Source organism: Peromyscus maniculatus, chromosome 5 (genome assembly GCF_049852395.1).
Source record: "Peromyscus maniculatus bairdii isolate BWxNUB_F1_BW_parent chromosome 5, HU_Pman_BW_mat_3.1, whole genome shotgun sequence".
NCBI lineage: Eukaryota > Metazoa > Chordata > Mammalia > Rodentia > Cricetidae > Peromyscus > Peromyscus maniculatus.
The window spans coordinates 53,104,278-53,117,427 of NC_134856.1; the positions used below are offsets into that span (position 1 = coordinate 53,104,278).

Here is a 13,150-nt window from a genome sequence, read left to right on the forward strand (position 1 = left end):
CAGCCTTCTGCTCCATTTCAATGACAGATGCAGCCAGGTGGCTCAGAGAGGCCAGATAAGTGGCCCAGAACCACACTACTACCCCAAGTAAGGCTTTGGCTCAGGACCTTCCCCCTTCCTGGATTCTTATGCTCTGGCAGGTTTGGACAAGAACCACAGCTCTGAGACCACACAGTGGCTTTCTGGTTCTTCCAGAGCCCCTGCGGTGGACCCTGGGAGTTTGGGGTCCTGGCGCAGGCGGGGCGGGCCAGCTGTGCAGAGGGCGGCGCTGCTGCAGCCCTGCCCAGGGGCGGAGCTCACCTGGGGACCAGGTAGCCAGCTCCCGGGCAACCTGGCCGCCCGGGAAGCCGGGGAAGCCAGGGCGCGCAGCAGCCGCGGCCTCGCTTGGGCCCCAGGGACGCGGGCAGGGACTGCGACCCGCCCCACGCCCGTCCGTGGAGCAGCCTGGACACCCGCTCACCATGGGGAGACTCCTCAAGTTTCTACAGAAACTGGCCTTCCTGGGTCAGGACCACCGGTACAAGGCGCTGGAGAGGGACGAGGTAGAGACCTTGGTGAGTCTGACCGATCTGGCGTGAGGCAGGGGCTCAGACTTCCACATTTGTCCCCTAGGATCCTGCACGTGACCCGCGGGACCCCATGTGTCACTGGGCACTGACATTCTGCTCATCACCTCCTTTAACTCTGAAAAAAAGCTGGCTTCGGAGGAAGCAGCTCCACCCGACTCAAGGCACAAAACTCACCAGTCAGCCTGGGTAGGCTAGCCCGTTTGGGCAATGAGAAACTGAGACCTGTGCTCTTCAAGGGCATGCAGCTGGCAGGCCACCTGGCCAGGCACTTAACTTAGGTTTCTCTGACTCCAGGGAATTTAAATGCCTGTGCACACACAGGCAGTTGATGGACTTTAAAAAGCTGCTGGAATTGAGGTGAGGACCCAAAAAAAAAAAAAAAAAAAAAGCCACACGAAATCTTGCTGAAGTTTAATAGTGAAAATTGAAGCGGTATGGTAGGACTACGGCTTCATTTCCTCTACATCAGTATGGCTTTTAAAAGCTGCTCTGAGCTCAGCATGGTGGCACAGACAGGCAGGTGTATCTCTGAGAGTTCAAGACCAACCTAGTCTACATAGTGAGTTCCAGGACTTCAGTACCAAGAGTTTGTCTCTAGGACCAACAACCATGAAGTTGTTTCTGTGCCTCTGATGGGGCAGCTGGGGTACAGTCAGTGGGTTGGTGACCCAGCACAATCCCTCCCCACCACCGGCTTTGTAAGGTCTGAGAGTGGAAGCTCATGGCACATCCAGAACTCCCATGCTTGCCCCTGGGGAACAATGCCCCCCAAATATGGTCTTTTCGCGCATGCGCGTGCTCGTGTGTGTGTGTGTGTGTGTGTGTGTGTGTGTGTGTGTGTGTGTGTGTGTGTGTTTTGGGGCAGGGGTTTCCAGGAAATTTGTTTTGTAATGACAGAAAATCTTTTGCAACATTTCAGTTTTATTTCTTCCCAAAGAATGCCACAGTCAAAACACTCGATGGTATGGTTCTTAAATATTTACACATTTATTTACAAAGGTTATTGTATGCATCAGTGTTGGTGTCGGTCTAAGAATTCTGGTGTTAGGGCTGTGAACTGCGGGGCTCAAAACTATCCGTGTTAGTCTGCGCCTTGTGGGTTAGCGGTATGCCATAATCCTTTGCTAATGCCAAGTGTGTCCTTACATGTCTGTAATGTGTTGTTAACAGGGGTTTGGCGTGTGTTTGTTGACATGGATGGCTTCCTTCCTCCCTTTTCTAGTTCTCTCCGTCTTTTGATGTCTTGCACACAGCTGGGCATCCCTGAGTACTCCTGGTGCACACAGAGCTGGCTGTCATCAGGGCGTCTGAGAGCGTGCAGGTGTGGGTTTGGTGTAAACCCACACAGAGATGCTCTGAGCCGGGTGGGCTTCCTTCCCCTGAACTGTTCAAAGGCAACCTGTCTGCAGGTGTACTCCCCACCTGGTCGGGTGCTCTGTAGTACACTGACAGCGAGGGAGCCTGGGCATGTGGTGACCAGGACTGAAGACTTCTGGGGAGGCCGGCGATGCTGGCAGCTCTCAACAAAGGCCAGCTATTGCCACTGAGCTGTCCAGAGCTGGCCTTACAAAGAGAGGTACGCAATAGGGGTGCACAGTCAGGGTCTTGGGACAGCGGAACTCTGCGGTGGGTCAACATGTAAGACCCTGGCTTCCATCCTCAGTACCACATGAAACGAAACAACCCCACTAAAAACCAGTCCCTGGAAGTGAGGTGAGGGAAGAAGGCCAGAGGAGACGCTGCTTTTCACTGGGCTTCGAACCCTGTCCCCAACCAAGAGGCTGAGGGAAGGAAGTCTTGTTCACTCTGGGGTCACGTCTGCAACTGTCCTGACTTGGTTTTATGAGTATCTGGTGTGTGCTGTGGCCCAGGCACTGGTGGGCTTCACAGCACACACAGCCATGAGAGGAATCAGTCCTGAGAACTGGCTGGGTCCCCTCCTAGGCCTCTGGCCTCCAGAGGAGTTTAATGGCAATCTGGGGACAGAAGGTGGGTGGGCACCATTCGGCTCTTGCTGAGTATTGCCTGGACAATCTTGGCCAGCGCTGAGGAGCAAGGTATTCACAAACCAGTCATCAGGAGGTGAGGAGAGTGACAGGTGAAAGACAAGAGATGTTTAATCAGTGCTCTTATTGATTCGATGTGTCGAAGGAGAGAGCCAATGAGTCTGGAAGGAGACATCGCCAAGTTACAGGTGCGGAGGCAGAATTGGAGATCAGCACCCCAGCTGGGAAGCTAGATCTTTTTTGTTATTTCCAGGGTGACCAGTAGAAGTGTGTTTGAAAGACTCCTTGGTTTTGATGCTGGACAAAGCTTCTCTCTGATGTCCTGCACAGTAGGAGAAGAACATTAGACTAGAAATTCCTGTTTCTGGGAAGGCCCAGGTGCCAACTCTGCCCTCGAGGCTGCTCCCGAGGTGGGTGTGACTCCCACCTGTCCTGCCATCCTGGCTTTTGACGTTGTCACCCTTCTGGGCTCTGCAGATCTGGGCCTGGGTGCCAGTAGCTGGGCACTTGCAGTGGGCACCCTGTCATTTCACCCAGACTCCAGCACTTGTGTGCTGGGCCGTGCTGAGGAAAATGCACGCACTCTCTGCCCTTAGGCATCCATTGTGGAGGGCAGAAGAAGTAGGGCATAGTTGACCTTGACTTTTGAGTGTGGGAGCTGGGAGGGAGTCATGTCTGAGATTAATAGCAGTGGAAAGATGAGTGAGCTGGGCAGAGTTCCCGTCAGGAAGAGGGAAGTACAGGGGCTGGCCTGAGAAGGTCAGGCTACGCAGGTGACCCCAGGAGTCTTGTCAGAAAGAATCTGACCTTTCTACTTACAGCGGTGGGGCCCTTTGAGTGGTTTTAAATCAGGACTTGGCAGTTGTTCACATACTCATAAATAGGCCAGCCTTTAGAGACTCAGTGAAGAAAACAGTCTCAGATTTGCATGTTTAAGACCTGCCACTCAGGCTGAAGAGATGGCTTCTCAGTTAAGAGCACTGGTTGCTCTTCCGAAGGACCCAGGTTCAATTCCCAGATCCACATGGCAGCTCACAGCCATCTGTAATTCCAGTTCCAGGGGGCCATGTACTCTTCTGAGCTCTGGGGTCACTGCATGCATGCATGTGGCGCACAGACACACACAGAGACAAAACACCCATCTACATTAAAAAAAAATAGATTAATTTAAAAAAAAAAAAAAGACCTAACACTTGTCTAGCATGTGCAAGGCCCTGGGTTCTAGCCCCCATCACATATCACAGGACTTATACATATATACTCATAGCCTGAAGTTGACCCACACCCCTCAAAATTCACCAGTATGTGGGTATGTTAGAGAAAAGAATTGTACCCTCTACTTCATGTCTTCTCCAACAATTTACACTGAGGTGTGACTTCAATCCATGTTAACATTCAACCTGCCAATCAAAGGAACCACAGGCTTACAGCTCAGCTGTGGACACAAGCTTGTAAGTATGAAGTTCAAAGCTGCTTTTAACAGGACCAGAAAGGCTAAGACCCAGCCCATGATGACCAATGGCTGTTTGCTCTCCATCCCTAGCGGAATAACACTTTGTCCCCAAGCTTGTAGCAGATTCTTGAGCTTGTGCAGCTGGGTGCTTCTGGCTCAGGATCTCTCACGAGGTGGTGGTCACATTGTGTGCGTGGCTGGGGACTCACCTGGAGCGCCCACTTCTAAGCACTTGGGCTGTGGCAGGCCTGTTTCCTGGCCACATGGTCCTTTCCGAGGGGCTCCTTGTTGTACAGCAGACAGGTTGCACAGTGTGACTGACTGAAGGCAGACTTAGAATAGCTGTGACTCGGCCTGAGAATGAGGGCTTACGACTTCTGCTGCAATTCTGTGGAGGAAGTCTAGGCTACGTCCCCTCTTAGGAAAGGGATGGCATTGCTTGAGTGAATACTAGGGGTGGCAATCAGGGCCTCCCTCAGGCTGCCCTCCCACAGTAGTAGGGAAGATTTCCAGCCAGATATGGTGCATATCTATCATCCCAGAATTCTGGAGTGGAAACAGGAGGATCTGCTTTCAGAGTCATCCCTGGCTCCACAGACAGTTCAAGGGAAGCCTGGGCTACATGAGACCCTGCTCCGTCCCCCCAAAAAAGAGCAAAAAACAGAGGATGATTTTTTTAGCTGAAATGATTCAAAGTATAAAGGCTACACACACACAGACACACACAGACACACAGACACACAGACACACACACACACACACACACACACACACACACACACACGCACACACACACACACGCACACACAGAGCCTGTTCAGGAGTTCCCTAGTTTTGTGATGTTTCCTTTGACACAATTGTTTCTGGACTCAGAGTTTGGAGGTTTTGAGCATGCTCATGCCAAGAATGGCCGTTTCCACACGTGTGTGCAGAATGGGATGTCAATATGCAGGAGCTTGCTAGTTTAAGGTCTCAGGCCTGTGACACCTGGCGGCAAGCAGGCTGTGACCCATAGCTGCAGAACTGGCTTGGCCGCTTGCAGATAAGGAACATCTGGATTGCAGATGGTGTTTCTTCACTTCAGTCTGTTGTGTTTAATAACTCACTCCAGGGCTCCTTGCAGGTGGCAGGCCATGAGCTGCTGCGAACAAAGACAGGATCCATGCCAGTCACCTGCTGGCAGCTGGCTGCCCCTCTCTGGCCCTCTCACCTCTGTAGTTTACACTTGAGAGTCCCCAGCTGAGATCTGTGATGTCTCCATTCTCCTGTTACCGAGGTGTGGTGAGACTCTTGTCACTGGTGCCACCAGGTCTATGCTTATCAGGCCAATAGCTGAAGGAGTTTCAACTTAGTAAGTTCTCAGGGAACCGGAAGTTCTTGGAGAATCAATCCAAAGATGACACCATGGGATCTATCTAGTCTTAATGTCACAAGCCTTGTCCTGAAGGGTAAAGAAGCCTAGACCCTGAGCTCTGAAACTAAGATCTATATGAGTGAAGTGTTTGGTGTGTATCTGAGGGAAGGGGGTGTAGAGCTGGGGGCTGGGGGTCCTGAGCACTCTCAGTGAGAACAAGATCATCCACCAGATGGATGGGTATAGTCTGTTCCTACCCTCCACCAGGGTAGGAACTTGTCTGTCTCATGCTCAAAGCTGCCTAGCTTCTAGAGGACCTCAGTATTTGAGCTCGCCTCCTGCCCTGGCAGTGACCAGTTGAAATGAGAGCTGGCAGAAAGTGCATCTGGGGACCTCCTGCCTGGGACAAACTGGGCCTTGGCCAGGGACCCTGGCAGAGTCAAGGGCTAAGGGTTGCAGTAGCTGGATGAGGTGGCTGTGAGTGTGAACAGCATATCAGGCCCCCAGCCTGTCTGTCGCATGATGTGCCAATGGGAAGAGGATGATTTGGGGGACAGAGGCTGCCATTCTTGGGCTTCCCCTCTCCCAGTGATTCCTGACCGCGATGACTTTGGGTCAGAACCGTAAGGACCATGGGAGTGAGCGCTCGGGGAAGGGGCTCAGCTCAAGGTAGTTAGTTAGAGGTGAGAGCAGAGCTGGCTGCCCAATTTCCGGGACTGGGTACGAAAGAAAAATGCGGATCCCTGTGCATAGAGGAGGAGAATGGTTTTCCGTCTCCCATTGTCATGGCTTTTACAAAATTATTTTATTGGTTACTGTGCATATGGGCACAGCACACACATAGAGGTCCAAGGACAACTTCGTGGAGTTGGTTTCATCTTTACAAGTGCAGGTAGGTGCCTTTAGCTGCAGAGACATCTCACCAGCCTCAATTTCTTAAAAAAAAAAATGTGGTTAGTGGGCAGGGGACATGCACACCATGACACGTATAGGGAGGTAGAGGACCACTTTTGGGAAATGGTTCTCTCCTTTCACCATGTAGGGCCTAGGGATTGACTCCGGTCATCAGGCTAGTGACAGACTCCTTTACCCGCTAAGCCATGCCAATGGCCTTGTTATGGATTTTGACTGCTTCCTAGTATTGCACCCTGTGGATAACTACAGGGCGTGTACAGAGACAGCAGAGGGAGGGTGGTCACGACCACTGGAACGGTGGGTGATGGGAAGTGGAACCCCGCGCAAGCAGAGCCACCCAGCCCCAAGCCAAGCCCGTCTCTTTGTCCCCTTGGGCTTCTTCTGTGTGGCACAAACTTGAAGATAAATCAAGACGGCTAGCACGGAGCAGGAAGCTCCAGGTTGCCTCTTCTTCTCCCATCCCTTAAGAGCTGGGATCTCTGTGCGCCTGTGGTCTCACACCCAGGGAGCCACTAAGTGGGACGTGCCTGGGGCTCTCACGGGAGAGGAAGGGGAAGATTAACACTGAAGCACAGGGGTTCTCACGGGAGAGGAAGGGGAAGATTAACACTGAAGCACAGGGGCTCTCACGGGAGAGGAAGGGGAAGATTAACACTGAAGCACAGGGGCTCTCACGGGAGAGGAAGGGGAAGATTAACACTGAAGCACAGTAGTGGCCTGTGCTGCCTGGGGCTGCACTGGGCAGCTCCTGGGCTGTTTTAAATTATGTTTATGAATTATTTTGTGCATGTGGAGGTCAGAGGACAACTTGTGGGAGTTGGTGTTCTTCTACCACACGGGTCCTAGGACTCAAACTCAGATCATCAGGCTTGACAACAAAGACCTCTACTCACTGAGTCATCCCACCCATCCCATTGTAGGGCTTTTGACCTGCGAAATATGGGCAGTGACCGGAGCGCAGCACCATTCAGTGGGGCCTGTGGTCACTATGGCTTCCACAGCTGAAGGGCTGGGGTCTTTCTCTGACTTCCTGCCTGCTTCCTATCTACAGTACCCAGCTGGGGGCGGGAGTTCAACAGTGTTGCTCATGGGTGTAGATGCCCTGGGGTGGGCCAGTCCTCCCTTGGAGGAGGTGCTGTTTCTCTGCAACCTGCCATGGCTCACACTAGAGTCCTGGGACGGAGGTATTGCCAACCGGCTCCTTCTGAGACAGAGAGCATCATTTCCCTCACCCTGTCCTGATCATCCTCTGAGGGTGTCTTGTGTCCTGAGCTCCTAAGAACTCCACCCTGATGAACCGCCTTTAGTGACCTTGCTTCATCTCAAGTCATCTCTTTTAAAGCCCAGCCTGTAGAGAAGCCATATCCTAAGGCTGGCGTGGTGGTGGCCCTGGAAGGGGATGCAGCACATAGCTCCAAGTTCCCTATGGAAAACAGGAGGTGCCATCATCATGAAAAAATGCAAGTTTTCCATGGAGGTTGCCGAGTACTTGAACTTAGGTTAAGGCCCCCATCTGTCCCCACTTCTAGGCAGAAACTGTGCGAATGCAAGGCTCTTCCAGAACCTTCTGCTGACCTACTGGAGGGAAGAGAGCCCAGCAAAGCACAATCGAGTGTAGACATGCCCATGACTTGTGAGTCTGAAAACTTCCAGAACCGAGATCAGTATTGCACATGGTCTCTCTTGAATGGCCATGATTATATGGCCTGGTTAGTCTGTGTATCACCCACAAGACCATTCATGTATTCCCCAGGATTTGTAAGTCTTTGCTTCTAGACAGATCAAAAGTGGGAGTCTCGGGGGTGTTAGGGGAAGGAGTGCTAATCTGAGACCACCCCGACCCGGATCTCCATCCACAGCACCTCGTGGGTCCTCCCCTTCCTGGTGTACTATGGAGGAGGCTGATGTGCCTCCTCTGGCATATCCTGTGTCCTGTTGTGTAAGGAGACACTTGTCATGAGAATCAAGGAGTCAGGCTCACTCTCGGGCCTCTGGTTTCCTCCTTTGCCCCCTTCCTAGCTCCTCATAGCTTTTAGGCAGCACAAGCAGAGTCTGCATGGGCCTTGCACACCCATAGGCCTTCCCTCAGCACCCACGGAGAGTAAATGGAGTGACCAAGACGTTGCACTGACCCCCAGCAGCCCTGGGGGCACGTGAGAAGTGCAGTCTTGGGCCTGCTCCAGGCCTCACACACGGGCACCTACGGCCACTCTGGCACTCTGGGCTCTAGCTGGCTTTGGTGGCTCTGATGCTCCCTGAACCATGAGACCCATCCAATGGATCAGCAGCTTCTCATCAGTTAGACATCATCTTCCTGTGCACCCTCTCTGGGGTGAGAGAGAGTCAGCAGAATGCCTGTCCTACTATGGAGTATATGAAATAGGCCCTATGGGGGAGGGAGGAGCCGGACAGACAGACAGACAGACAAAGCCTGGTGCTTCTGCTGTGATACAGACACTCTCTGGAGGAAGAGGTGGGGCACAGAGAACTGAGATTAGCATTTGACTGGCACACTCCTGGGTCACACCACGTAGACCATAGAGCCCATAGCCTGGCCATGGGAGCGGATACCTGGGAAATTAAGCCAGACTTCCTCCTCCTTGATTGGGGAGGTGCCTGCTCCCCAGGAAGCCCTGTGGGCTGGTCCTCCTCTGTGTCACTCTCTCTGGCTTCTGAAGAGTTCTCCTCACAGCTGTCCCCAGTATATCCCCCAAGTATCAATGTAGTGAAATTTCAGTGTGTCCTGACGTCTCTGCCCATGTCCGTTGGTATTAATTATTGTCTCGGGAATCCCCCTGCCTTATCCCCCCCACCCACCCTCGGGACTGAATGTGACTCTCCGCTCTCTTTTTCTTTCCATTTCCCCCTTTCTACATTCTCATTTCCCCTTTGTATACCTGTAATTTATTTTGCCTCCGTGAACCCACAGCAATATCGGTGGGCACAGTGCCACGCCTCACCCCCACCACACATTTTGGTTCCATTTTTCTCCCAGGCACTGCTGGTCTGTCACTGTGTGACAGTCAGGTTGTGATGTGCAGGGGCATCCTGGTCCTTTCTCTGAGCTGCTCTAAAGGCCGTGGGATATGCTGCAGGATTCCCTGGCCCAGGCTCCTTTCCTGTAGACTCCATCGCTACACCTGGCCCTGTGAGAACTTACGTAATGTCTCCATGTCCCCATACCTGAATCTACCCTCGGTACAATGGGATAAACTATGTACATCGGGAGGTGCCTCCTGAGAGTGATTAAATATAGGATTAAATCATTAAGTCATTAAAGAGTGATTAAATATGAAATAAGGAGTGAAGTGTCATGGGAGGGCAGTTTGTGTGTGTGTGCCGGCGTGGACACCCACACTGTGGTCAGACCACACAACCTTGAGTTCATTCTTCAGACACCATTTTTCTCTCTCACTGGCATGAAAATTGCCAAGTAGGCCAGGCTTGCTGGCCAGAGAGCGATCCACCTGTCTCAGCCTCCAACCTGCCTCCTCCCCATCACTGCTTGGCTTTTCTTTTTCTTTTCTTTTTTCTTTCTTTTTTTTTTTAATGTGATTTCTGGAAACTGAACTTAGGTCCTCATGCTTGAAAGGCCATCTCCCCAGCCCCCACTGTTACTCTTTAGTTAAAGGAGGGTGTTATTACATGACTCCACCTGCAGAGAGCCACCCCAGTTCCACCGTGCCTTGGCTCCGCCACCTCCCCTGAGTCCTGCAGCATTGGTAGCTTGGCACACACTGCCCCACGCTTAGCTGGTTCCCTCTCTGTTTTGAATCCTTAGAGAAAAATCTCCGCAGCAATCAGAGGTTCCAAAATGTCAGGAGCTTTCCTAGAGTGAGGCAACATGCCTGGGAAGTTGGAGGCTGGTCCTTTGACTTCTAAGTTTCACTTCTCTGTGCTGCTGGCTAATCTCTTGGGCTACTGAAACAGGCTCTTTCTGCAAATAGCCCCTGGCACGTGGGCTGACTATCCAGTGAGTAATCCAGTCATCCTTCCTGTCTCCTCCTGGCCAGGTGGATCCCAGCAACCCAGTGCTGCTACAGCCAAGGATCTGGGGCCAAATGCTCCCAAGACCAAGGGTCAGAGACCTCGCATCACCGAGCTTCAGGGTCAGATAGTGCCCACAGGGAAGCCCTTGGCATCTCAGGAAGAGTTGGGAAGGTTTTCCCCAGGGGTAGAGGAATCAGGCTAGCCACACTGATCTGCTGATCTCCAGAAATGAGGCCCACAGAAGTGGCCTCAAGACAGGCAGGCAGAACCTGCAGGTGAAACCAGAGGTGTGACTCTGCTTCCAGGAACACAGGTGTGGTACTTCCTGGAACCACTTTTCCTATCATCCTGGGCTCAGCTCAGGCCCTGCAACTTCCTGCTGCACAGGCCACAGCAGGTCCTAAGGAAACCCACCTTGTACAGCCAAACCGAGAATAAGTGAGTGAGATGGAGGCCCAGCTGTCTGAGAGGCAGGGAGGTGGAGTGGAGGGTCCACGGCCCAACAGAAAGGCGGGCTCAGTCCTCACTCAAAACCTGCCTGCTGTGACCTTAGGTGAAGTCTTTTGATCCTGGGACACCACTCGCCCCTACAACAAAGTGGTCACTGCACATCACCAGCTAGCCCGGCCTTTTGGTCAGACTTGGGGGCTGGGGCATGCAGAACTGGCAGCTGTGTTGGGGAGGCTGTGCTCAGTGAATGCAAGCTGGGCCTACAGCCACAGAGGGGACTGTTAGAGGACCGTGAGACAGACACTGAATGTCCTTCATCAGGCCCTTACAGCTAATTCATGGCCACGCTGACCACCTTACCTTCACGCTTGCCACTACCATTTGGGCACAAATTGCATGATGATCCATTGGCCCTAAACACTTGAAGACATTCATTCCTAATTACAGCAAAGCACTTACAGTCCACTCACACCATGACTCAGCCATGGGCACAGTCACATGGTGCATGGACTCATGCAGGTCTGGAACCTCCTGGAGTTACACGTTCCTTGTCCCCTGTACATGGAATGGTTCCTTGGGTTTTCCTGGTCTTTGAGGTCTGTGGTGTTCTTAAAGATTCCAAGCTGATAACTTTGTGGAGTGTTTCCCCGATTTGGGTTGGTCTAGCATTTCCTCAGGTAGACGTTGACTCCGTTCTCCTGAGGGACCTCATGGGGGGGGGGGGTAGTGCTGAGTCCCACACTCCACTGTGTCAAGAAGCCTGAGGTGGTATTTGTTTGTGTGAGTGCTCACGTGTGTGCGGAGGCCAGAGCTTGATGTTGGGCGTTTCCCTCTCTTTTCCACTTCACTTTTCAAACAGTTTCTCATTGAGCTTGGAGCTTGCTGCTTGGGCTAGATCGGCTGCCTTGGCTTCCCCAGCACTGGGGTTACAGAAAAGCCCTCACGTGCCTGGCTTTTACACGGTGCTGCGCTGCGGACTGAACTCAGACCCTCATGGTTGTATGGCCAGCCCTTCACCAACTGAGCCATGTCCCCCGTGTCTTTGTGATGCTGTCTGTCCCACTGCTGGTGGCGGCAGCTCCTCCCCTCAGCTGAGACGAATGTGTCACCCTCTCAGCTCGGCCTGCATGGGCGATGCTCGCCTGAGTGATTTCTTAATCCCACTATTCAGTCATTTCCTAGCTGCCCACGCCAGGGAGAGCTTCCTCTTCTCCCCAGCCCTGAAGTCATTCAGACCCGTGTGAACACACGCATTCCGATTTGATTCTGTTAGTGTCTGCTGTCAGTATTCATTTCAGCCTGCTCTGGCTGCCCACATCCGCCTCGTGAGAGACCCTTCGTAAGGCCTCCGTGCCCTCCTAACCCTCCCCGGACTCTGGTGAGGCTGATGGGATAGGAAGAAATTCTACACCCACCTCCCATCGTTTCTCCCCAGTCGGGGAAGCAGCCCTGGATCCTGGATCCTGGATCCTGGATGTACATTTTGCTTGGACCACTGTGTTAAGAAACAACAACAACAAAATCTGCCGCTGCTTGTCTTTGCTGGTGGGAGGAGGGGTATGCGCACGCGTACACTGTTAGTCCATATTCAGTGTTGCGTCTGCACGCATACACACTCGTACATTCCAATCCAATGAATCCCTAACAGCCCATGCCCGCTCCCTGAGGACTTTGCTGAGAACACCAGTCACGGAGGTTATCAGGCTACTTCCGAGTCATACAATCTCCCTGTGTGTGAGCAGTCTCCTCCCTGTCACCTATGTGTTGATTCCCAATTATACTGGCTGTCACTCGGCCCAGCTGTGTCCTCTTGTCCATGTCTATGCTGTTCCTCCTGAATAACACACATGGTGGGTCATGGTGGGTCTTGCTGAGAGCTGGCTAGTCCCTTAGGCCTTATACACTGCACACACACACACCCCACAAGCATGCACACACTCATATGTGCTTACGTACATGCTCATACTCTCTCACACACATGAGTACACATGCACACATGCATGCATGCATGTGAATACATGCACATGAACACTCCAGACACCATTGCAGCCCAGGAAAGAACTCGTTGCCCCTCTTGCCCCAAGGCTGCAGCTGCAGCTGTTCTCTCCGCAGTCTTGGCTGCATGTTCTTGTTGAGTTCATGTCATAGGACAACACACCAAGACTTAAGAAAGGCATAAGCTTTGCTGTGGGAGGCCCAATAGGCAGGTAGGGAACCAGAATTTGAATTCTGAGCAAGTGGCTGGCCCCCCTATATCCACAGTTGCCTGGGTTGTTGCATTGAGACATTTTTCCACTTGATACTAAGAAGCACTGGGTGGGCCCCGCCGGGCTCACTCACAACCGTCTGTCCCTCTTTTCTCTACTGCATTAAGCTATGCCAGGTGACCTGCCTCTCAGGGTGAGTAGGACCT

At 52.5% G+C, this 13,150-nt stretch overlaps 1 protein-coding gene across 1 annotated transcript in view; it reads left to right on the plus strand.

Annotated features, from left to right (window-relative positions):
- The first annotated feature begins 308 nt into the window (after positions 1–308).
- The window catches only part of Atp2c2 (ATPase secretory pathway Ca2+ transporting 2), a 59,275-nt gene continuing 46,433 nt past the window's right edge, over positions 309–13,150 (plus strand). Inside the window, exon 1 of the mRNA XM_016008477.3 lies at positions 309–554. Coding sequence (XP_015863963.1) covers positions 462–554 — 93 coding nt within the window. The 5' untranslated portion in view covers positions 309–461. The remainder of the gene's footprint in view (positions 555–13,150) is intronic.